Source organism: Myodes glareolus, chromosome 12, assembly GCF_982192425.1.
Source record: "Myodes glareolus chromosome 12, mMyoGla1.1, whole genome shotgun sequence".
NCBI classification, from domain to species: Eukaryota; Metazoa; Chordata; class Mammalia; order Rodentia; family Cricetidae; genus Myodes; species Myodes glareolus.
In genome coordinates this window covers 22,563,785-22,588,729 of record NC_142037.1, presented here as the reverse complement: position 1 = coordinate 22,588,729, position 24,945 = coordinate 22,563,785, and the positions used below count along the sequence as shown (strand labels likewise).

The 24,945-nt window shown below is 48.0% G+C and overlaps 2 protein-coding genes across 3 annotated transcripts in view; one reads left to right on the top strand and one right to left on the bottom strand.

Annotated features, from left to right (window-relative positions):
- Window positions 1–4,132: 4,132 nt before the first annotated feature.
- LOC146892261 (uncharacterized) lies at window positions 4,133–23,365 on the bottom strand. Its single transcript, XM_087911853.1, has 4 exons — window positions 23,303–23,365; window positions 21,889–22,005; window positions 16,497–17,904; window positions 4,133–5,885 (listed from the first exon to the last, which is right to left on the bottom strand). Exons 1-3 carry the CDS (start codon window positions 23,363–23,365, stop codon window positions 16,789–16,791), a joined length of 1,296 nt encoding a protein of 431 aa, XP_087767979.1. The 3' UTR covers window positions 4,133–5,885; window positions 16,497–16,788.
- Window positions 17,157–24,945, top strand: part of Lats2 (large tumor suppressor kinase 2) — a 53,167-nt gene continuing 45,378 nt past the window's right edge. For both annotated transcript variants that reach the window (XM_085698585.2, XM_085698584.2), the window contains exon 1: window positions 17,157–17,295. The gene's annotated coding sequence lies outside the window, so the exon portion shown is untranslated. The remainder of the gene's footprint in view (window positions 17,296–24,945) is intronic.

Sequence of the window (24,945 nt, the reverse complement as noted above, 5' to 3'; positions counted from 1 at the left end):
TACCACTCAGTTCGAAAACTTCCAGGGGGAAACAGTTACGAAGCCCCCGTAGCTGAATACGTTCTACCTCTTCTTAATGTCTTATTACCATCGAGCCCCACACGTGTAAGGGTTGTCGTGAAATCAAACGTCAGTTAATATGCAGTCACAGAAACTCAGGGTTTTTTTACATTTACCCACTGCAGTTCAGGGAAGCAGATAGCGCTTTTGATTGAGCAATAAAAATAAGATATTGGAGTGAAATTATAGTTCTCTGATGCTAGTTTGGGGGTGTGGTTTTAAAATTGTGTTTCCAGGCTGTGGTCCTGGGTTTGAATGGCTTGGGTTGTCACAGCACTGAACCCAGCATGAGGGCTGTGCTGTTCGCCTGTGTGTTTTCCACAGCAGCCCCGGTTTGAACTTGGGGTTCCAACTGAGCCCTTAATTGCTGTTCGATGCTCTCCGGGCACTTGAACTTTGGTTAGTCTTTTGCTCTGAGCTTCTTGGCAGCTTGTGCTATAAAAAGCATCGGCCATTATTTCTCTCCTGTGTGGGACTTCCCCTTCGGTTTATACCATTCATTCTGTTCATGTTCTCTCAGCACAAACGCGCTCAATGGAGGCCTCCGGCCGACATCCAGTCCTCTCCAATCTGACTAAAAGGCTCACCTACAGAAACAAAGTCTTACACCACTGAGGGCTGCTGGGTATTGCCAGGAAGGTAGTGGCTGTGACCCAGCACCTCAGAAAACTACCCCCGGTTGCTTTCTTTAACTCAGCGGAGCCGGGAATGAAGGTTCAAATATGAAACCTATTTCAACGGAGCCGAGACGTGCTTAACTGGAACGTGTGTGCCAGTGTTTAGTCAGCTCTGATTTTTCGAGAATTTGTAGGTAATGACTTCACTGCAGACTAACGTCTAGGGAATGGTCCACAGCAAGCAGCTGCCAGGGAGTCTGGGTGTCTTACCCCTCCTGCTGGCTTGCGTCCTCCGTCAGCCCCTCTGGCACAAATCGCCATGCACATGCGCATTAGATAGGAGAGCTGCTTCCTGGAAGCAAAGGGCAAATTCCTCTCAGCATTCCTCGTGGTGTGAGGAATGGCTTCTCCTAAGGAAGGAATCGGAATCATCTGACCAGCTCACTTCACCCAGGGTCTCAATTTCCTGACAGTCTGCAAGTTTTTCAGTGACACATTCTGCAGGCGTATGAACTGAGGAAGCTGAGAGCTGCCTGAAGCTATGAACACCACACTGTGGGGACTCCTGCCCAGAGAGCCAGTGCTCTGAACTGCTGAGGTGTGCGTTTCCATGTACGCTGTTTTATTTTAATTATTGATCTTTTAAGACAGGATCTAACTGTGTAACCTAGGCTGGCCTTGAACTCCTCACTCAAGAGATTACAAGCCAGCTGGGTGGTGTCTGCCTTTAATCCCAGCACTCAGGAGGCAAAGGCAGGCGAATCTCTATGATTTCAAGGCCAGTCTGGTCTACAGAGTACAAGGATAGGCTCCAAAGCTACACAGAGAAATCCTGTCTCGGAAAACAAAAACAAAACAAAACAACAACAACAACAAAAAGAGATTACTGGCCTGCATCATCAGGCCTGGCTTGGATCCTTCTCAGTAAAGGAGCACAGGGCGGGCACAGAGCTTGCTTGACTGGATCAGCTCAAGTAACTAACTATATGATGAATGCAAACCGAATCCACCAAGAAAGAAGGAAAAATAGAAGGAAGAAAAAGAGGGAGGGATGGAGGGGGGGAGAAGGAAAGGAAGAAGGGAAGGAGGAAGCAAGGGAGGAGGGAGGAAGACGGGCAGGAAGGAGGGAGGAAGTGATGCAGTGCTACGGGCTCTCAGGTCAAATCACCTGCCTATTTCTAGTCTAACCTGTGAGTTCTGTTTCTTCTCTCTGCATATAGTGTTGAGGAAGACTCTGGTTATCCCTGAACGAGACCCCCAAATTTCAAATCCTCCACAACAGTGTTCTACTCTCGCCAAACAAAATACTTGTCAGGCCTTAAAACGCTTAAAATTAATTCCCCAGCGGCAGCTGCAGCTGTGATGCTGAGTTGGTGGTATTCCTTGCTAAGGCTAGGGAAATTCCCAAGTCCCCAGATCCGTTTAGCTTTCCTTGGCATGTGCAGCTTGTAGGATAAAGCCTAATAGTTTTATTTAAAAAAAAAAAAAACTATTCAAAAGCTACAGGATGTTTGCTGTAACTGTGTCTTACTCAAAAGCCACCAAGACTGCCTCTTTTTAGGGGCTGTGCTGAGTCCTAAGAACACGGAGCTCTGGGAGGTAACTGGCAGTACATAGGGCCATTTCCTTCTGGAGAATTCCACTTCCCTCTTCAGATTGGTGCTAGTCATCTGGTTCAGAAGACTGGACATTCCGGAAGGTTTCTACCCTCCCTTCTAGAATGTTCTTTCCACTCGTGATACTAAGCTCGGGTGAAAGGTTTACTCAACACCTGCTCTCCCCCAGGGGCTTCACACATTACCTCGCCTGATTCTCTTGGCACTAGAGATAGCCATAGACCTCTGCTTTACCAATGAGAAAAATACGGCCCTAAAAGTTAAGAAACTTGGTCAAGGTTCCACCACTGGCTGGCTTTGTTGTCTTCCAAGCTTGGTGGGAGGTGGGTGACGTCTTTCCAGACACACACACACACACACACACACACACACACACACACACCCTTCTGCTTCCCAGACAAAAGGCTGTCAACCTGCCATCCAAGATCAGGAACGGCTCTTCTTGAAAAGGATGGCAGGAGGAGGAAATGTTTTAAGGTCGGATAAATGAGACTTTTTCCTTTTGAAAAAAGAGAGGGGGATTATCACAAGTAAAACCCACACGTATGGAAGCCTTGGTTGTGCTGCACCCACGGATTTCAGTATGCAGGAAGCTGGGGCAGTAGGGTTACACTAAGTTTGGGGCTAGCCTGGGCTACAGAGTGATAGTCTTGTCTCAAAACTGCAAAACCAAACACAAACAAACGGAAACCCATAAGGAAAATAAAACTTTAACACAGAATTCCTGGGTACCTGACCTGACCACGAACGAGCCCACGCCATTGCCTGGTCAACCCTTCGAGGTGAAAATTGTCTCTGCAGTGTTCTTCAGTGCAGCAAGATGAGGTTTCTCACCAATACCCCAGGGGTTCATTTCTAGCCCCTGTTCAAGAAGAGGAGGTTCCAGCATAGCTTCACAGCAGATCTCAGCTGGAGGTGGGGCCCCAGGGGAGCAGAGGCACCCACAGCATCTCTGTTATAGCTCCTCTCCAGCCTGATGGCACAAACGCATGGCTGGCAGCCGCAGGCTGGCAGAGGGGAAGGCCCACTCACACCTGCTAGGCTTCCTAGCGTCTCCACTGTCCTTCACTTTGTTTACTCTGGTTGCCTGGCCTACAGTCCTGCAGAAGGTGCCGCCTACCACTTCCTCTCCTTCTGTGGGCCCAAGAAGTCAGCTCCTTCCTGTCTCTGCTGCTTTCCCCAGGCAAGGATACAGGAGATCAATTGAGTTTGAGTGATGGAGGAACCTAAAAACCTAGAAGGGAAAATAACATTCCAGGAAACATGCTGACGACCTTCAGAAAGAAAGATGGCTGGGCCTGGCATCCACTAACACCAGCTGGGCAGGTATCTTAGTCTGTTTTGTATGTGCGGGAATGTGTGTGTGTGTGTGTGTGTGTGTGTGTGTGTTGTATGTTGTATGTGCAGGTGCCTGCAGAGGTGGGCGGAAGGTACTGGATCCACCGGGCTGGAGTAAGCAGCCATAATCAACGAGCCCTTTCTCTAGTCTCCCGAATATGTTCGTCCACATAACACTAGAGCCTGGATAATTTATAAAGAAATTTATTTTTCACAAGAATCTTGAAAATCCGAAATCAAAGTGCCAGCATCTGCCCAGAGCCTCTTGTTGCATCTGCCATGGTGAAAGGGAATTACAGTCGCTTGCTGTGCTTGACACAAGCTAGAGGTATCTGGGAAGAAAATGATGTCAACCGAGGAATTGTGAACATCAGATTAGCCTGTAGGCATATCTATGAGGACGTGTTTTTCTTCCTTCCTTCCTTCCTTCCTTCCTTCCTTCCTTCCTTCCTTCCCTCCCTCCCTCCCTCCCTCCCTCCCTCCCTCCCTCCCTTCCTCCTGTCTTCCTTCCTTCTTCCTCTCTTTATTTATGTATTTACTGTGTATAGGTGTTTTGCCTGTGAGTATGTGTGACATCTGTGTACCTGGTGTCGGTAAAGGTGAGAAGCAGAGAACCTGATCCCCTGGAGCTGGAGTTACAGATGATGGTGAGCCACCATGTGGGTGCTGGGAACAGAACCTGGATTCTCTGCCAGAGCAGTCAGTGCTCGTAACCCCTGAGCCATCTCTCCAGCCTTGCGGGGCATTTTCTTGCTTGATGAATGATGTGAGAGAGCCCAGTCATCCCTGAGTGCAGGGTCCTAGGTTGTATAAGGAAGCCATGGAGGGCAAGCCAGGAGCAGTGTTCCTCCATGGCCTCTGCTTCCGTTCCTGCCCTGATGTCCCTCCATCATGGACTGCTAACTGTAAAATGAAGTACACTTTTTCCTCCCCAAGTGGCTTTGCTCATCACAGCAATAGAAATCAAACTAATTCCCCTGTAGATACCAAGTCCCTTCCCCTTCCCATTGAGCCTATCAAGGGATTTTGCCCTCATTTTCTTATCTAACCCCATCAGCAAATACTTTGGGGAATTGGTTTCCAGCAAATGAGCTTTTGTGGGGATGCATTCAATCACAGCAACAGGGACCCTGGGGTTTGACTGAAAAGGACTCTACCACTGCCCTGGGAGGCTCACTGGACTCTCAGTCACTCACTGAAGTCGTAGAGTGGTGGTCTAGCAGATCAGCCAGGATTGGCCTCTAGTTTGTGTGTCTCGGTTCATCAGTATAGTGCTTCTCACAGGGAAAAGGGTTTTCTTTTTCTTTTTTGCAAACTTGTAGGCTAAGCATTTGCCCACTAGTACAGGTTCAGTCACTGGGCACATCCTGGGCTATTCGGTAATGTGGGTGGGGCAGGGGATGCTAGAGAAGCAAGAGTCATTGAGAACCCCTTCCTGTTCCCTGGCCTTACCCCCACATTGTGCTGATCTTGTCTCAATGACTCTCCCTCCCATTCACAATTTCTCCATGCCTGCTGCCATTGCTCTGGAGCAGAGGTTGGCAGATTTCATGTAAGGGACAGATAACAAATATTTAGGCTTTTATAAGCCACGTGGAGTGTGCTGCAATTGCTCTGCTGTAAAAGCAAGCAGCCCGGGGAGATAGGGAATTGAATGTGCATGACTGCGGTCCAGCTACAGCTTGCTTCGTGGCACTGCAATATGGATTGCACATCCTGTTCACGGGTCACGAAATGCTTTTCTTCTTTTGGTTTTCTTCTCCCAATAACTTATGAATAAATAGTCCAGAAATACACAGACAACGGACCAGACTTGCTCCATGTGAGCTTGTGATGCGTGGGCCTGTGTTCTTCCAAAGTGCAGATGCTGGCACCCTAACCCTGACTACCTTACCTCAAAACATGACCTTATGTACAGATAGGATCTGTGTTAGATGCTGTCACTCTGAAGTGAAGCCACTCTCCTGACACAAAGCAGGGGGTGCAGACAAACACAGAGGGCCAACCCCGTGGAGAAACACAGGAGGTGGCCAGGAACGTGAAAAGATTATCCAAGGCTACCAAGAGAAGGAGAAGAGTCTGAAATAGATTCTCCTCAGCTTGTGGGCACCGATCTTCTCCACACCTTGCTGGAGGATTTCCAGCCTCTGCGGATTTGAGGGAGAAACTTGGTTTCTGTTGCTTAGGTGACTCGGTTTGTGAAACAGTTGCTCTTTAGTCCACGGTGAGGTGTGTCCCGATAAACCACCATGAGCTGAAAAGACCAGGAAGGAAGCAGAAAATGCCTTTAATAACCCAAGTCAGCAAACACAGTAGTAGCTCAGTCACATAGCACGCTATGGCCGTACTGTTCCCCTGGGCGATTTCAGGGCTGACCTGGAGCCCCAGATGCTTATCAGCACAGCTGACTCTGCTTATATTAGAAGTATATTGTCACTTAGCTAGGAATTACCTATTACCTCGCTTGTGGGTTAGCTCAGTGCTTAGTGTGAGCAGCGCACACACCCTGTCTTCACAGAAGGAGCACTTTGCAGGAGGAACTAGGCCTAAATCAAATCATCCTGCGGAGAAAAGCGTGGTGAGAAACAGTACCACATGCCACACAGTGTAATTTTCCTAACAGCAATCGATCTAGCGGGCAGAAGAGGCCGTGAGGCCTGGGCTTTTGCAGGGGAGGACGCAGGAGTGGCACTGATATCCTAAACACATAGCATCCCCTCCTTTTCTTGAGGACATCTTCCAAGCAAAATCCCCAGGAGATGCCTGAAGCCGGCTGCACTGCCCTCTGTGACACTTCCTCCTCTTGGGAATACTTGTGGTAAAGTTTAGGCTAGGAAGTTAGCTCAGTGGGACTCACCACAGTCAGAGTAAAACGGGAGGTCTAACACCACACTGTGGTATGTTATGGATGGTCTCCCCAGAAGTGGTTATGGCACAGTAACCCCTCTTATTTCCCTTCCCCTCCTCCCCTCTCTTTCCACCCTCCTCTTTTTGTACTGGTAGTTGAACCTAGGTTTTCCCACCTGCCAGGCAAGTACTTTAGTGACCGAGCTATATCTTATCCTAATTGTTTATTTCTTGAATTTTCCAAAATTTGGGGGCATGGTTGACTGTGGGGAGATGAAGACTTTGGATAGGGGGTGGGTACTACTGTGCAGTTTTTGCTACGCTCACTTCCTCTTCATGGTTTTTGAAGAAATTAAGACTTGAAAAGATGTTCATGGGGTCCGAACAGCATTGCACGCTCTGGGATTTGGGGTCCTCAGTCCCTCCAATAAAATAGACAACCCACATACTGGTGACTTGGGAAAAAAGCAGCTTGGGACAAGCTCCACATTTGTCTCAGCCAGCTGTGGCCCTCGATGGCCCTGCGATGGCTACCACAAAGGATTTGTCTGGAGAAAGAGTGAACAGGCCCACGCTGGTGCAGTCGCCCCGACCTGGAATGCTGCTCCCACTCACTCAGCCCCGCCACTCAGTGCCATCCCCTCCAGAAGGCCAGGCCTGAGGGTCTCTCCTGCCCACTAGACAGATTGCTGTCTGTTAGAGAAATTAAGTGGCACGCGGTACTGATTCTCACCACACGTTTCTCTTGGGGATGATTTGACTTAGCCCTGGTTCTCCCTACAGAGTGCACGCTCTGTGGAGACAGGCTGTGTGGGGGCTCACCGCGATGTTCAGTCTAAGCACCGAGCCCGAAACTCACAAGCTAGGTAACTCACAGCTAAGTGAAAACACACTTCCAGTTCCACCTAAAGTGACAAAGTCCTGCGCTCAAGGCTTTATACCTTTGGCGGATCCCGTCACAAGTGTCCCTTGTTTACTGCTCAGAAAATGTTGACCAGATTGGGTGGAGAGATCGTATGAAGATGTTCAGACTTTTGTTTTCTGACATGCCTCTTCTCAGATTTTTGTTTGTCCATCTATCTTTGGAAATAATCTCTCTACATAGCTCAGGTTAACCTTGAACCTGAGGTCCTCCTGGGTCCCAACTCCTGGCAAAGCCAGACTCTAGCTGCATTTTCTCTGAATTTGCATAGGTAAACTGCATTTATGGCTGTGTAGCTGCAGTCATCAGGGGATCTTATCCTCTCTGCTAAGTGAGCCGCATGACAAGAGGCCGAGAAGCAAGACCCTGCTAAGGCCTACACCATCATGCCTTGTCTTTCCAGACACACCTAGTCTGTGGGTTTAACTCAGAGTTGGGCTGTGTTTTTATTTTTAATTGGGGGGAGGGGGGCTGTGTGCGTAGGAGTGCAGTCCCTGCAGGAGAGGCAGGGAGAGGACTGCAGGTCTCCTGCAAGAGCAGCTGCAGGTGGCTCTGAGCTGCCCGATTTGAGTGCTGGGAATTGAACCTGGATCCTCTGTAAGAGCGTGCGGTCTTATTCACGGAGCCAACCCATAGCTGTTACTTTAAAGATAATTTTAACTTTAAAATATTTTCTTTTGAAACCAAGAGTGATATTGATAACCTGTGTGTGTGAGCTTAGCACTCAGGAAGTAGAGGCAGGAGGGGCAGAAGTTCAAGGTCATTTTCAGCTCTGCAGTGAGTTTGAGGCCTTCCTGTGGTTTCCAGCACCCACATCAGAATCACCAGGGACTCCAGTTCCAGGGGATCCTGAACCCTCCTTCTGGTCTTCGAGGGTACCAGAATACACATGTCACACATACAGACAAGCAGGAACACACACACACCCTAAACAAACAACAAACAAATAACGGTTGATAGGCTAAAGGTGTCTGGTGCCAACCCAGACTACCTGAGTGTCCACGTGATAGGAGAGAACCAATCAGCACAAATTGCCTTCTGACTTCTACTGTGGCCACACATGTGTCCACACACAAGCACAACAGAAGATTCTTCTTTGTGTCTTAAAGTCGTGGGGTCTCCCAGTGTCATGCTTCCATTGTCAAAGGGTAAATCACAGCCAGTGTTTGAAGACAGCTTGATTTTCAACTATTTGAACAATATAGCTTCGTGCCCATGGCGGGGTAAGCGCCTGTAATGGTGCTGCCCATTAACATCAGGCATCTCCTTGGAATACATGGCTATGAGTGTGCTTCTGAACCCAGGGGAAGTTTGAGCTTTAAATTTAAATTATCTTTCCCTTTCTAAGTCTAAACACAAATTCTATCACCTCATACTCTTCCCCTGCTCCTAATTCTATTGGGAAGTACAGCCTTGTAATCCTGGGGCTGGGTCTGCTGGTAATGCCAGCAGCTCAGGAAGAAGGGAGAATGTCACAAGGACGAAGCCAGCTGGAGATGCTGGGAGACCCTGCCTCCAAATGATATAGAGATCCAGCTCAGCAGCAGAGTGAGCCTTGGATGCAGGAGTCTCTAAATTCAATCCCCAATGCCATAAGCAAGCACACAGACTTGAGCACTCACGAGGAGGCCAAGTCTTGCTGGTATGAATTTATCTCTTATAAAAATAACTGGCAGTAGCCAGTTGCAGATAAAAGTACCTTTTTGTTGTGGAATATTTGTTTACACTGTGTGAAGATGTGTTGCTGTGATTGGTGTAATAAAGAACTGAATGGCCAATAGCTAGGCAGGAGGTATGGATGGGATTTCCAGGGAGGGAGGGAGAGAGGGAGGGAGAGAGAGAGAGAGAGAGAGAGAGAGAGAGAGAGAGAGAGAGAGAGAGAGAGAGAGGCTAAGCTCAAGAGGAGATGCCAGGAGACACAAAGAGGAAACAGAAAGTGCAAGATGGAAGAGAGGTAACACCTCTTGATAGAATGTAGGTTAATATAAATGGGTTACTTAAAGTTATAAGAGCTAGCCTAAGCCAAAGGCTAAGCTTTCATAATAAGTTTCTGTGTCATTATTTGTGGACTGGCGGTTCTGATTAGAAAGTACTGTTACACCTGCTACTGATTCCTAGGTTCTAAGGTCCTCTTCTTTGGAAAGACATGACATATAACTGATTAAAATCAATTATATGCTAAGAATTCTATTTCCTGTTACCCATATTCAAATACTTGATGGATTTGTATGCCTATAATCCGAGCCCTGGGGAGACTAGGGCAGAAGAATCACAAGCTTGTCAGTCTGAGCTATATAGTAAAATTGTCTGCAAGAAAAATAGGAAAAGGCAATAAGGAAGAAGGGCAGGAGAGATGGCTCAGCTGTTAAAGGCTAGCTAGACTCACAACCAAGATACAGAAGTGGGGAAGGGACAAAAAGAGGCAGCTATTCTAATTTCAGAAGACACAAAAAGGGTGCAAGTACTGTACTGTGATTATTTTGTTTCTGTCTTTAGCAGGGCTTCTGTCTGTTCTTTCTATTATATGACATGGATTGGTTAAGTGGCCTCTGGGCACTAGATAAGGGATTAGATTCTGTGGTAGCTACCACACTGACACAAATCCTAACCCCATCCTTAAACATGTTGGTCAGCTTTCTGTTACTATGGCAAAATATCTGACGAAACCAGGTTACCACAGGGAGCTTGAGAGGTTCCATTCAAGTGGTCCTGTTGGTTGTGGCCTACAGCAGCAAGCACATCCTGGCGGACGTGCAGAGGAGTCTGGTTGACTTCATAAGAGCTGGCAAAAAGACACAGGAGGGCACTGCGGTCCCCTGTTCCTTTCTTGTTGCTTGAAGAGATGGGTTTTTAAAAATTTGTTTGTTTTGTGCTTTGTTTTGTGTTTCTCAGACAGGCTGTCTTGTAGGCCAAGCTGGCCTTGAACTCTTGAACTCACGAGGTAGTTAGGCTGACCATGAACTCCCCATTCTCCTGTCTCCGCTTTCCAAATGCCGGCATCACAGGTGTGCCCACCATGCTCTGCTTCATAGCTGATGGTTGTGGTCTGCTTGTTTATTCAGGGTCATCGGTCAAGCAGACCTTGAATTTCTGGGCTCAAGGGACCCCCCCCCCACCTCAGCCCCTTGGCTAGGGACCACAGACATCCACTACTACCATGATGGCTTTTGATTTGGCCGTACCTAATCACAGAGTTCTGTCATCTCTTCTCCTTGCTTTGTTTACTTGGTATCCCTGCTGCTCAAACATCCTCCCTCTCTCTGGCAAGTCCATTCTCTGCATGCCTCAAATACCAGCCTCCCTCTCGACTGTTCAGCCGCTTTCCCTTTCTACCAAGCATATTTCAAGCTGGTACTCCCTCTCACCTCTGTCCTTCTGCAAGAGACTGGCACTGGGGCGTTCGCCCGGTTCCAACTCTCCTGGGCCTTCCACCACAAGGCATAATCTAACACAATCTGCAGCCCCGGCAGCCGAGGCCTCACCGGCCTGCTCCCGCTTTTGCGTGAGGAATCAGCGCCATCTCTCAGGCTTTCTTCTGGCCAGGTTTATCGAGCATCTAATGATAACACACTCCATTTTTCTGTTTCTCCTCCGGTACCTGGTAGATTAGTGGAAATAGCTTGTTGTTTAACATAACAGCTAACAACCCAAGCAGCACTTCACAGTTCATTTAAAAGTCAAACTTAAAAATGGATCACCAAAACATTTCCTTTGCATTATACAATTAATGATTTATTGTCAATTTAGACAGACTGGATGTTCCCACAAGAACTCTGAAATGTTCATTTTGTTACAGAAACTGGCTGTGATAAGACAAAGGTCTTGGACTTACTCTTCATAAAGTTTACCAACACTTGCTACAAAACAGTCCATTCAGATTTTTAGCAGGTGTGGCAGCACACCATGTAACAGTCAGCAGAGGCAGAGGATCAAGAGTTCAGGGTCATCATCAGCTACGTGAGACCCTATCTCAAAAATAAATGAATGAACAAACAAAGGTTTTCAATGAGCCACCCGAACCTCCTAGGGCATAGACTCAGTGCCTGGGAGACAGAGGCAGCAACACTGTTCGTGCCCAGAAGTTTGGGAGCAGAGTGGATCAGAGGCACTGGCTCATTATGTTTTAGTCTTTGTTTCTGAGACAAGATCTCTCCCTATGCAGGCCACGCTGGCCTGGAACTCACATTGATCTCCCTGCCCCTGCCTCCCAGGTGCTGAAATTAAAGATGTGTACCACCATACCTGGCCTATTTCAAGTGTTTTCAATTCATTTCTTAAAAAAGTTTTCTCGCTGAGTAGTGGCGGCGGTGCACGCCTTTAATTCCAGCACTTGGGAGGCAGAGGCAGGCGGATCTCTGTGAGTTCGAGGCCAGCCTAGTCTACAAGAGCTAATTCCAGGACAGGCTCCAAAGCTACAGAGAAACCCTGTCTCAAAAAACAAAACAAAAAAGTTTCCTCTTATATATGTCTGTGTACCTCTTTTGTGTCTTGGTGCCTACAGAGACCAGAAGTTGGTATCAGATCCCCTGGAACTGGAGTTACAGCCACTTGTGAGTTGCCAGATAGGTGGGTCATCAAGAAGCGCAGTCAGTGCTAACCACTGCGCCATCTCTCTAGTCCCTGTTTTATGTGTTTTATGTTTTTGTTATTGTTTAGACAGGATCTCACTATGTAGGTCTGGCTGACCTTGAACTCACAGAGATCCATCTACCTCTGTCTCCTAGAGCTGGGATTAAATGTATGCCCCCGTCCTTGTTTTACACTTTTTAATGGAAGGTTTCAGAACATACAGAAGTAAAGTAGCACCTTTCAGTGGAACATTTCCAGATACAGACATAGCAGCATTCTGTTCATATCTGGATGTGACGGACGTTGCAGCTAACCATAAACCATAAACATAATGAAGAATACTCAAGTACAGTCAAACAGAACCAGGAAAGCGTAAGAGGGGGTGTACAGGAGAATGTCTACCAATTCCCTTACTTACATAAATCGTCAAAAGCAGAAATTGCTGCTTTGAACTTTCCTGGGAACAAATCTCAAAGTATTGAGCAATGCTGGCTGATGCAACCGCATACTTTCTTACTCATCTGAGAAGCAGAGAGGCTATTCGGAGAATGAAAATGCCTTAGCATCACTGCAGGCATCTGGAAGAGCAGGTCTCGGGGATTTGCAGGAGCCACCACCACGGCCCTGGTTTCTGAACTGTTCCAGCTAGACATAGGAAGCTTGTGTATGCTGCTTTTCTTTATTTTTGTTTCTGCTTTTGAGACAGGGTTTCTCTGTGAAATCCTGGCTGTCCTGGAACTCACTCTGTAGACCAGACTGGCCTCAAACTCAAGAGATCTGCTGGTCTCTGCCTCCTGAGAGCTGGGATTAAAGGCCTTTCCAAGACTTTGTGAACATTTTCTAGGAGGGTCTCTCTTCTACAATAGCTAGAAGTGATTGGAAATAATTTAAAATCAGGGAAGAGTTCGCCTCCCCCTACTTTAACACTGCACAGTAAGTGAGTCAGCTGATATTCTAGGGATTTAGTTCTGACATCCAAACTGTTTCACTGTTGAGCAAAATACTTAAATATGATTAATGTGCCTCAGAGGTAGAGTGCTTGAAAGGCAAGGCCCTGGATTAAGACGGTAATTTTTGTTGTGGTTATTTTGCCTTTTCTAAAAAAAAAAAAAAAAAAAAAAATACAAAACCTAAGTAACAGAAGTGACATGGTTAACATGGTTAACTCTTTTCTCAAAGTTCTGTTTTTAGAACCAAAATAGCCAAAATAGCCAAAGAACCATGGAGGAGCGTTCCCTAGCTGACTTGGAGAAACAGGTCCACTCCGCTCATCCATACCCAGCCCAGCACACAGGACTCTACGTAATCTACGCTGGCCTGGACCTCTCAGCCCTTCCTTCCTCAATCCTTGAGTGATGGCATTTGGATTGGCACCCCCACACTCGACCAGAAATGGTCAATGCTTCAGGCGCTGATATTTGGCAAACTAAAGATGGCTTTAAAGTGTATCTGCTTTGCTTGTCAGTGAAGACATTCTGTACAGTCTAGGGTCGTGGAGGAAACTGTGGTCTGGCTAATGAGACAAAACATATGGGCTAAACCAACCCCCAACTGGAAAGAATCAGTATGGCATGCCTTCTTCCCAGTCATCCGGGTCTTTTGTGATCTCATCCTGCTCTACGTTTTTATGACCGTCCAGAGAGAACCATTTTTTTTTTTTTCGAGACAGGGTTTCTCTGTAGTTTTTGGTGCCTGTCCTGGAACTAGCTCTTGTAGACCAGGCTGGCCTCGAACTCACAGGGATTCGCCTGCCTCTGCCTCCCGAGTGCTAGGATTAAAGGCGTGTGCCACCACCGCCCGGCTGAGAGAACCATTTTTTGGGGGAGGCAAGATGTCACGAGTCTCAGTCACCCTGGAGACATAGAAGGGACAAGCATAAGCTTCAGGCCAGAGCCTGCTGTCCGAATGCCTACTGTAGGAAGAGCTGCAGGACGAAGGGGCTGAGTAAATAATCACTCAGAGATGAGACGGCGTAAGCAGGGTGTGAGTCTTAGGGGATAGTCTGCTTGGGCGGACACCTAAACTATCGTCTCCTTACCTCAGGAGCCTCTGTGGCGAGCGTAACCAGGTCTATGACAGCCCTCTGCTCTGACTGATGCTCTGTCCTGGGCTCTTGTGTTCCTCTCCTCCTGACACCTCCCGTCTTCAGGCCCTGTTCACTGCTCAGGGTCCAGCTTAGTGGCAGTGGGAGGGTCTGCCTAGCGCCTGTGAGGCCCTGGCTGCCACCTCTAGCATTGCAACAACAAACCAGCAACACTAAACACATAAAGGGGTTAATCTGGCTTGTTTCCGTATTTATAAGCACATTGTAATCATGACGTCTTGTGATTACCTCGAGAGAGCCTAGTAATTCAGGGCTCCTAAGCTCCGCAGTTAGAGCTATCTAGATTCAAATCCCAGCTCTTTGATCCTGGGCAAATTACTTGGCTCTCTGCACTTCAAGGTCGTTTTCTATCAGAAAGGGTTAATAACGGGTTACTCTGGAGATTAGATAAGTCGGAAACACCAGCGCATCACCGGGAGGGAGAAGGCTACAGCACAGAACACACAAATAATGTATCAGTGTATACATGGTCATTTTGTCATGAATGATGTTGTGCTTAGCTGACCCTGTGTTATCTTTCTCTCCTCAGCTACATACATCATATGAGTGTATATAGTTCGCTAATTTAAAAATATTTTTTGTTGTGGGCTACCCTACTATAGATGTATCAAGAGTTACGACAAAAAATCACCTAGAATCACTGTATTCAGAGACTATATTTTGTTATTATTATTCTCACTATTATTATTTTAAAGGTGGGGTCTCTGGCCTTAAAGCTGGCCTAGAATTCACTATGTACCTTCGGATGACCTTAAACCTCTGATCCTCCCGCATCCACCTCATGAGTGCTGGGGCCCTGAGCACGCACCACAACGCCTGATTTGATTGGCTGTCTTAGACATCTGTTTCCAATTTGTCTCTAGTCTCAAATACATGCAATTAAAAACATTTTAAAACTTCAAGGTGTTTGTGACTCAGTTCCAGCCATCCCAGTCCCAGGGTACCCAGCGCCCTTCCTGCCCCTGTGGGCACCAGGCACAGGTGGGACGCATGTACCGACATTCAAGCAAAACTCTCACACACAAACCTAAAGAGAGAAACATTTTAAAATGTTAAAAATTTACCTTCATCTTTAAATACATTTTTTAATGTGCATTGACATTTCCTCCTGCATGTATAGTTTGAGCAAGAGTGCTAGATCACAGACAGTTGCGAGCTGCCATGTGAGTGCTGGGAATCGAACCCAGGTCCTCTGGAAGAGCAGCCCGATGTACTTAACCACTGCGTCATCTTTCCAGCCCCCACCATCATCTTTTTCATTAAACCAATCAAGCACTATAGATTAGGTTGAAGATTTTTCTCTCCTCAGTCCAATTTCCATTCCCTCTATATAGGCCAGAGTTGTCATGGATTTGGTGTGTAAGAGTTTACACTCACACAAGATATTAGCCTAGGTTCCAAAGGCTCTGTGTATTTATGAATATGGTGTCATAACGCATACAGTTCTGCACATTGCTTTGCTTTACTCCACACCGGTCTGAATTCTATCTGCAGCCCTTTATCCTTTGGCAGAAACAAGGCCAGTGCCTTCGCTCCCATATGTGTACCGCCATGTGGTGAACTTTCCTGCTGTGCTGTCCACTCAAGGTGTTCGTATTAAAGGTGTGCGCCGCCATGGCCCCCCGAATACGTGTACTTTTGAGGGGCATTTACAATCTAAACCATGAATCATTTTATAGCATTTTTTATTTGAGTAAACTTTTTCTTTCTTTTGTTTTGTTGTTTTTCAAGACTGGTGTCTCTGAGTAGCATGGTTGTCTTGGAACTCAGGCTGTTGATCAGTGTTGATCAGGCTGGCCTGGAACTCAGAGATGCGACTGCCTCTGCCTCCTAGGGCTGGGATTATAGGTGTGCATCACTAACAGTTGGCTTGATCAAAGCTTCTTACACCTTTAAAGGGCAAGAGGCAAGAACTTTAAACACCATGCAGTGAAGGCTGCCAGTGTGCTTGCCGTGGGGGGAGGAGTACACAGGTGGGTGCCAGTGGGTTCCTCTTTTACAGACTAAATTGTTGGAGATGCATTGGGTTTCCATCATCCTGCAAGATGTCAGTGTAAGAACACAGGGTCAGACTGACAAAAGAAAATGAATGCTAATTATTAAAGTTCAAAGGGTGGAGAAATGAGAATTGAGGAGATTCTCTGGAAGACTTAAGGGATGGGGGAGAGGGGGCAGTCCAGGGCTAAAGGCTTGGCGAGTCAGTTTAAGCAATCAGGACAAGTATTTAGTACAGGATTTACTACAGAATTTAGTACAGGAGAGACGGTTTGAGTTCCTTTCCCAGCACAAAAATAAAATAAAAGCTGGAACAAATGATCTTCGTTATTGTTTCTTCCGGAATGGAAACTTCAAATGTCACGATTGTTAATTAAAGAGGAAATCAGGTTGACTTTTAAAAACCATTAGTCCTCACCATCACTTACCACAGACCGTAGGTGGTGAGAAGTGTGATGTTAGAGAGCCAATAGTAGATGGAGGACTTGGCTTCCACACTGTTATTTCTTCTCAGCGTCTGTCCCTGGACCAAATCCCCAAATGGAGGCTAAAGGAGTGGCTGAAGTTTAGCTCCTGTCTCTCTGGTTGGTTCGTACTGTTCTGGTCTATAAAACCATAAGGCACTGTCCAGAAAGCGTATCTAGGGAGGGAGCTGGTTAAACTGGGTCCTATTAAGCACGGATTGTCAGGCGTCCCGGTTTTTTATTCGGTGCCCCGGTCTCAAGAGCCGGCTCTACTTTTCGTGGCTGGCACCAGGGCCCGTGAACGAACTTTTTTTTTTTTTTTTTTTAGCCGACTGGTACGAGGAGCTTGGGAGAACCGGCAACTTCCGAGGCGAGCCGCGCTCAGGGCAGGTGGCGGCCGGGCCGGGCGGCGCAGGAAGCGGCCGGCGGGGCGGAGCGGGTGGACGGCGGGGAACGAGGCCGCGGGGGCCCCGCCCGGGCTGGTATGCGGCCGGGAGTGACGCGGGAGGAGGGGGTCACGTGACGCCCGTGGAATGCCAACAATGTAGCGAATGTCCCGCTCGGGTCTGCGCGTCGGAACCGCGGCGTGAGCGCCCCGGGAAGATGGAGCCGCCGCCGCCGCCAGCGCCGCCACCACTTCTCCCGGCTCCCCCGACTCTACGGGGTCAGCAACCACTGCCGCCACCGGCGCCCGGTCTCCCGGCGCGCGAGGTCCCGGAGCCGCGGGCCAGGATGCCGCCGAGGCTGTAGAGCGCTCCCGGAGGTGAGGGGCCGCGGCCGGGAAGTTTGTCCGGACGGGGCTCCGCCCGCGCGGTCCCGCCCGGTCCCGCGGTCGAGCCGCCCTGCGGGCCGCCGAGAGTCCACCGGGCCGGTACCGGGCGGGTGCGGGGCAGTGGGTGGCGGCGGTGGGACGGCTTTGTTGTGCTCGGCGGCGGCGTCCGGAGGCCGAGACCCCGCGTCCCGCGGCGCCGACCCCGCCCAGCCTGGGCCTCCGGAGCGCCGAGCCGTCCACCACGCGCGCTCGCGGCCTTGCGCGCTGTCCCTCCCGGGCCCTCGGCGGCGCAGTCCTCACCCGGTGTCCCGTCCCCGGCTGCGCCGTCCGGTACGAGACCGTTGCGTAACCCTTCTCCGGAGCCGACTTCTCCCCGACCGGCCTCGGCTGCTCCTCCCCGCCGCCACTCTGCGGCCTGAGTTCGTAGCGCTCGTCCCCAGCCCGGGTCACCCACACACGAGCCGTCTGCGGGGCCCGGGTCTCACACGGGGCGACCTCGGTGGCCTCGTCCTCGAGGCCGCCGGGTGAAAACAAACGCCTGCGAGGGAACGGGAGAGAACGGGACGTGCAGATTTTGTTGACAAAAAGTTTAAGGGAGGACTTTTACTTCTTTAAACTTTTCCTGCGTGCGTAATGTGGCTGTTTATTAGCGGTTTGTGCGAAATCTTGCGCCGTACTTTTAGTTTAACCCTTGGTTAAATGATGCTCACCATTTTTGAGTGCTAAATCTGGAGATTAAGATACTTTTTTATGATTTCCCCCCCTTTGGCAACTATTCTAATAAGGCGTTAACAAAAATTTCCCAGTACAGGAATGCAGAGGCTGCTTAGGAAGCCTGTTTTAACTTAACTGTAATTAACAAGACATTACAGTATTCGGCCTCTTGTAAAATTTTGTCTCGTTATCCCGGTCTAGAGAAGATTGTTGAACAAATCCACCATGGTTCCTTTGAAATTGCTGAACTTTTGCCGCATTTCAAGTGTCAGCTGCGTATGGTACCAACAGAGGCTGCTGTGCAGTCATTAGAACAGTTACAGAATCCCCGAAGTTTTGGCCAAGAGTTATTCTTTAGCCTCTCCATCTAGTTGGAATAGTATTAAGTGTAAATTGGAGCTGTCGGTATTTCTTTTCTTAGCAAATCACAGCTTTGGTGGGAGGGACTTTCAGTGGTGGGCGGGGAACACGTTACAATAAAATGCCTTGTTATTTTAAATGCTGTGTTGTAAATAGCCTACCCTATGCTCTTAAAAGCCCACTGGAGAGTGGAATGGAGGGGTTGGAACTGTGTATACGAAAGCTATTGGGGAGCTTTGTCGCGGGGAGGGTAACGTGGGGGGTGAGGGTGTTGTGTTTGTATTGGGAAATCCAGACCAACACAACGTTTTCTATTTCGTGCTTGTAATATGAAACTTCCAAGCAGTATTCTATACTATTTAAAAATAGTAGGCTTGAAGGACCGCTGCTGATGAAGACAATGTACTTACATTGTCTTGACTAAATCAGTTCTGTAGTGGGTAGACTTTCCAGGAGTCCTCAGAGATCAGCTTTGTGGAAGCGGTAGAAATTCCCAGAAATCTCCGTCCTTCTAAAGAGCCTGTGGATTGCTGATTCCCCTGTGGTAGAGGCTCTGTTCCTGTCGTCGGTCAGTTCTGCGCCACCCTCTGAGGGGCGCCCTGAGTGTTCAAGGACCTGCTTGGGTTGCTTGTATCCCTGAGTGCTGCTCAACTCAATGCTTTGAAGCCGAATGGTATTTGATTTATTGTTTCATCTTGAAGGTATAATAAAACAGTAATGTTGGAAATAAAGATAATTGGTGGTGATGCTAAATTAGGAAGTAAATTTGGCATTCCTTAATGCTTGCCATTCACTTGGCAAATACTTTAGGTTGGTTAATGTCTAGACTCTGTCGACTTAATTGTAAGAGTGGTGGGTTTAGTTTTTTTTTTTTTTGTAAAGTTAATAAGTACTTTTTGTTTATGTGCCAATATTTGGCATACGTGGGATTTTTCTGGCTGAAGAAGGAAAGCCGTTTCATTTAACAGCTTTTCTTGTTGGCCCTGATTGCTGAGATACCATTGCAGACCCCACAGATCTCTAAATCAGACCTTGAAGAAAAGGAAGTTGCTTTTGACTGAAGTAGGCCTGGGTTTAGACCAGGAAGCTCCCTGCCTCTCAGCAGTTATCTGGAGCAAGAACGCTGAGGGCTAGCGCTTTCCATTACTAATGAACTCCACCCTACCTCCTGGCTCTTCTGCTTTATTTTCTTAAATACTAAAAGTCTCCCAGATAGCACCTGCCCCCTCCCCAACATTGTCTGTCTCCCTGGATACATTCTTCACTCGTGTGTGTTCAAGCCTTTACATGGAAGTTGGACACTCCAAGACTATTTGCTCCACATTCCTCCAGCAGCCAGCGCCCTTCAGCTCTTCCTCCCTGTGGAGGGTTTTCTCTAAGTGGTCTTCTGCCTGAAAGACTCTTGCATCAACAGGCAGGTGCACACACACACACACACACACACACACACACACACACACACACACACACACGGTTCTTTAGCTGGGCTGATCACTGCTGTGATTCTCCAATGGGATATGCATTCTGACTCCCAAGTGGGGAATACGGGGAAACTTGAGAGGGATGGGTGCAGAGGAGGCACAGCTTGCTCAGAGATGTGCAGCCCTGCTGAGAGTGACCTCCCTGTCCGCTTTAGCTACTTATTCTTAGGAATTCTGCAGGGAGGAGCGTGCATTTGGCTACTCTGGCCACTGCACAGGCGCCCCAGGCTGTATGCTGGTTATTGGAGAGTGGGAAAACGGTGTTTTCCTGAACCTCTAGGAAGACAGTTGCTGCCCTTCTTAGAGCAGGAACGGTTTCAGCCTGTGGCCTTCCGGCCTGGATGGGACTGGGGTGGTATGCGAGTCTAACATTTAGTGTCTGGCACAAGGCCTGACCTGTCCACTTGATTTAGTTTCATCTTTGTTAGTTGCTTATAGTGGGAATGTGATTTGAATAATAACTGGAGGTTTTGGGCTAAGAACTAGTGTTTTAAAATAATACCCACTCCCCCAGACCTCTAGACTATATGAGCAAATGAAGGGAACTGATAGCAGGGTGGCGTGTTTGCCCTGCCAATGTGGGGGCACCAAGACTGAGTTTGAGGCCAGCCCGGGCCACATGGACCAAGGCTGACAAAACGCCCCAAGCCTATGACCTGAGTTTGAGTCCCCAGAACCTACATGATAGAAAGAAGGAAAGAACTGACTTCTGTAAGCTGTCCTTGACCCCCACAGGTGTGCTGTGCTGGTCACACACATACATACTAACAAAGGTAAAACAATTGTATAATTAAAATAAAACCCCTAAATTAAACTAGAGCCAGTGTGTGTCGTTAGCACTATCCTACCAGGTACGGGTTTTGGCTGTTTTGGTGGTTGCTGATTGGTGTGTGTATGCAGCCTGGTTTGGATTGGGAAGCAGAAGGAGAAGGGAGAGTAAGAATCCTTGGACATCTGCTAGCATTCTCCGGGATCAGGCTGAGGGCTGGACTGGGTTTGGTAGGAAGCATGGAAGGAATGCTTAAAATGCCGCACTTGGTTGCTGGTCGGCCCAGCTAAGCAGAAGGTCTACTAATGGGCTCAGTTTTGCAGTGAAGGGCTTTTGTCTTGTGAGCTGACTAAATGCTGGGATCGCAGGTGTGAGCTGACTAAATGCTGGGATCGCAGGTGTGAGTTGACTAAATTGTTTCAGGTTTTCAGTTTCAGTGTCTTACTCAGTTTCCTTTAAAATACATTTAAATCAGGTATTAATGCCAAACAAATTAAAAAATGTTTTCCTTTATTTAATATTCCTTAGAGTCATATTTATAAACTTACTGATGAAGGAAAATTCCTATCTGTGAGGTCTTGTTGAAGTGGCGTGGGAGTAGTTCAGTGCAGCTCGCCCCAGCTGTAGTCTTCATTTGACTGATGGACGTCTCCATGAAAAAATTCTTTTAAAAGTTCAAGATTTGGCTGTAAAACCAACTGTCTTCAAATTAAACCTTAAAATGCAGAGTCTCCAAGCTGAGAAAAGAATTCTCTTTTTAATGATACCAAAAGCCTTCTTCTTTCTGGATGATTCCGTCCCGGACCTGGGACATCTGGTGAGTGCTGTCTACCTCTTAAATAGACAGCGTTCCTGGGGCGTCCGGGACCAACACTTCACACAGAATGTTGGGGAGAGATGGGGAGAAAAATCAGAACACTCAAGAAAACTGATGGTAGCTTCATGGGGGTCACTGAAATCCTCTGCTTACCTGTGCTTTGTGACCCTGGAAAGGGGAGGCAGCAGCAAAATCCTCAACCCTACTGCTGGTCCAGGCCACCACCACTTGGTATTTCTTAGCTCTAGTTAACAATTTTCCTTTGCAGCCTAGGCTAGCTGCAAATTCATTATGTAGCCAATTGCTAAACTGTTGCTCTTCCTGACTGCGCGCCCAACTTTGTGGGTTGTTTGTTTGTTTGTTTTTGGAGGGTGGCTTGTGCAGTAGGAGCGGTGTGACTGGAACTCGGAGCCCCTGACTGCTAGGTGGGTGCTGCACCGCACCTCCTGTTCCTTGGCTGACTTTATGCTTGGAGTGTTTGTGGAACGTGAGGACTCTGTGTGGACACGCTCCCACATGTGAGGATGCTGTGTGGACACCTTCCCTTGGCGTTTCAGTGTCTGTAATAGAGTGACAGAGGGGCTAGAGTGGTGTGGGAGCCGCCCCTAGAGTTTAGACTCCAGCCTGAGTGGAACCAGTGACTAGGGCCAGATCTTCATCTAGGAACTATGATTGAGAAAGAGAAGAGTGTGTGTGTGTGTGTGTGTGTGTGTGTGTGTGTGTGTGTAACTATTTACGAGTATGTACAGTTTAGTCCCATGACATTAAATATATTCATGTCGTTGCAACAAGCAACACTTGTCTATCCCTAAAGCCTTCTCCTGGGCCCATCAGGCAGTCACTTCTGTCCTCTTGTTTCTGATTAATCTCTGTTGTCCTGTCTCTGGCCCTCTAGGTATGCAACATACACGGGATGGTATAGTATTCCGTGGTTTTGTTTTTTGTTGTTGTTGTTGTTTTTGTTTTTGTTTTTTCTCCCAAGACAGGATTTCTTTGCGGAGCCCTGGCTGTCCTGGAACTTGTTCCATATGTAGACCAGTCTGGCCTCGAACTCAGAGATCTGCCTGCCTCTACCTCCCCAGTGCTGGGATCAAAGGTGTGTGCCACCCCACTCCACTCACCCTGGTATTTCGTTTTCTGAGCAGCTAATTTCACTCAACTCAATGCTAGCATGATATTTCTAAGGTCATCTACCGTGTGGCCTGTAATGGGACTTCCCTCTGATGGCTGAGCACTAGGTAGGTTGAGTTTTTCTGTGTTCCAGCAGTTGCTCCCAAATAACCACAAGAGATTTAATATTAATTATAAATGCTCAGCCAACAGCTCAGGCTTATTTCTAACTAGCTCTTACAACTTAAATTAATCCATTTATATTAATCTGCATCCTGCCCCTTGGCTCAAGGCTTTTACCTCTTCTGCATGTCCTGCTTTCTTTCTGTCTTGCTGGTAACCCTCTGACTCTGCCCTCCTTCTTCCCCTCATTCTCTGCCCCCAAAATCAACAGTGAGGGCAATACATATTTACAGTGTACAAAGACTGTTCCACAGCATGTACGTGTGATGATTTGTGACAGTTTTGTGAGAACTTCCCCCAGCCACTTTTTTTTGCTTGGTTGGTTGGTTTGTTGAGACAGGGTCTCAGTATGTAATGGCTAGCCTGGAACTTGCTATGTAAACTAGGCTGGCCCCGGACTCACAGAGATCCACTTGCCTCTATCTCTGGGATTAAAGGGGTGCACCACCATGCCTGACCCCACTCAGGCACATTTGTTTTGGCCACTGGAGTTATGCTTAGAAAAAGGGCTTCCCTGTGAATGGAGCGTTCTTGCCCAGCCTAGTGCTCCGTGCTCTGTAGCACCTGCTGAGGCCCTGGGGACTGTTTCTGAACAGGCGCATCCTGCCTGGGTGTATATGGCCACATGTCGGGTAGCAGAGGGGGTGAGCAGACAAGAAGGCACCTGCCCATCCTTCAAATTGTTTGCAGAGAAACACACTGGCCAGTCCATACTCAGAGATTGCACTGGAGTAGGTGTAGAAGTGCAGTCCAGGGGAGTGAGCCAGCAGGTATTGGGATTGTCTCTTCTCAGTGGCATATAGGTCTGTGCGATTCAGATGCCAGGAAAGACCTGGTGCTTTTAACTTGGGTGGGACCTAAGAGTCAACTCCCACCTGTCTGTTGGGCTGTGGTCACTTCCTGAAGCTGAGCTACTGCTCAGACCTGTGCAACCTAGTGCTTGGCTTCAGGTCCGTGTCTCAGGTGGCTTGGGGCATGGCCTGACTGGCTTTTTTTTCCTTGTGCTTTTCTCTTTCACACACAGAAGTCCGTTTTCACTTTCTCAGGCTGTCCTCACACCGACTGACAAAGGAGACACATGGACATCCCGCTTTTGTATTCAACTTGGTGTCTTCAGTTACCAGGCTGAGTTTTGGCTGCTTCTTGTCTCCTGATCTGAGTAAAATGTTATACCTGCTCATTCTGAACCCTTAGGTGTATATCGCTGTAATACACTACTTCAACCCTTCCCATGAGCATCACCAGGTCTGATGGGTGTTACCTCTCAGTCCTTTTAGACTGGGTTACTTCTCTCTTTATCTTCCAGATACTAGCCTGTGTTAGAGCCCTAGAATTTTTTTATTTTTGTCATTTTTTCATTAACATTTGTGCTTAAATAATTGGTTATTTTGTCTGTCTTCCATCTTGAAGTTTAAGCTGCACAGTCTGAATCTCATTCTTAACCAGTGAGAGGCACCCCTTGTATGGAAGTTCAGCTTGTCGACTGGTCAGGAGTCCTACATGTATGAGGGTGGGCCTCATACCACAAGTACAATCATTCATTTGAGTGTATGTTCAGCGTACTTGGCGACTCTGGGCCACTTCCCAGGACCCAGGCAGCAGCAGTCACCGTCGTTGGTAGTATGAACGTTTTCTGCACAGTACACGTGACTCCTCTTCTGTGACCTGTGCTGCTGAGACCCTTTCAGTTTTTCCCACGTTTGGAGGTTGGTCCAGTTTCTGCCATCCCTTTGGTTTAGACTCTTCTTGTCCCACTCTCTGCCAGGTTATGACAGGTGGCATCAGAGTTGGATATCTGTGGTTGGGGCTGTGCCTACCAGCCTTGGGAAATGTCCCGGGGCAAGACCTGCTGCACAATAGAAATGAAACGCATCATCTTCTTTCCTCACAGATGTCACATCAGCTACCAGGGCCTCCCAGGGACCGTAGCAAGTGCTGATGTGGGAAGCGAGGGCTTAGAGCAGACCCCTCGCCCCTGCCTCTTGCTACAGGCCCTGAGCTTGTGCCAGTGTGACCTGAGAGGCACCAGCACCATATTACGATGGTGATGGCTGCCGCCGTTCGTGGCATGAATGAGTGAGCAAGCGTTGTGCCCAGAGTGGTGAAACAGAAGCCAGAGACTGCGTAACCACATGGTAGAAAATGGTAGAAAGTACAAAAGCCGTCAGACTGATCCTAGGTATTAGAAGTCAAGAAAACAGGTGCCT

Bases quoted from the DNA above. Each gene is read 5' to 3' on its own strand.
- LOC146892261 (XM_087911853.1), bottom strand. From the start codon at position 23,365: ATGTGGCCATATACACCCAGGCAGGATGCGCCTGTTCAGAAACAGTCC. The intron at 22,006-23,302 runs GTGCTACAGAGC...ACTCTATTACAG, and splicing joins AGTCCCCAGGGCCTCAGCAG to ACACTGAAACGCCAAGGGAA. The intron at 17,905-21,888 runs GTGCGGTGCAGC...AAGAAGTAAAAG, and splicing joins AGTCAGCCAAGGAACAGGAG to TCCTCCCTTAAACTTTTTGT.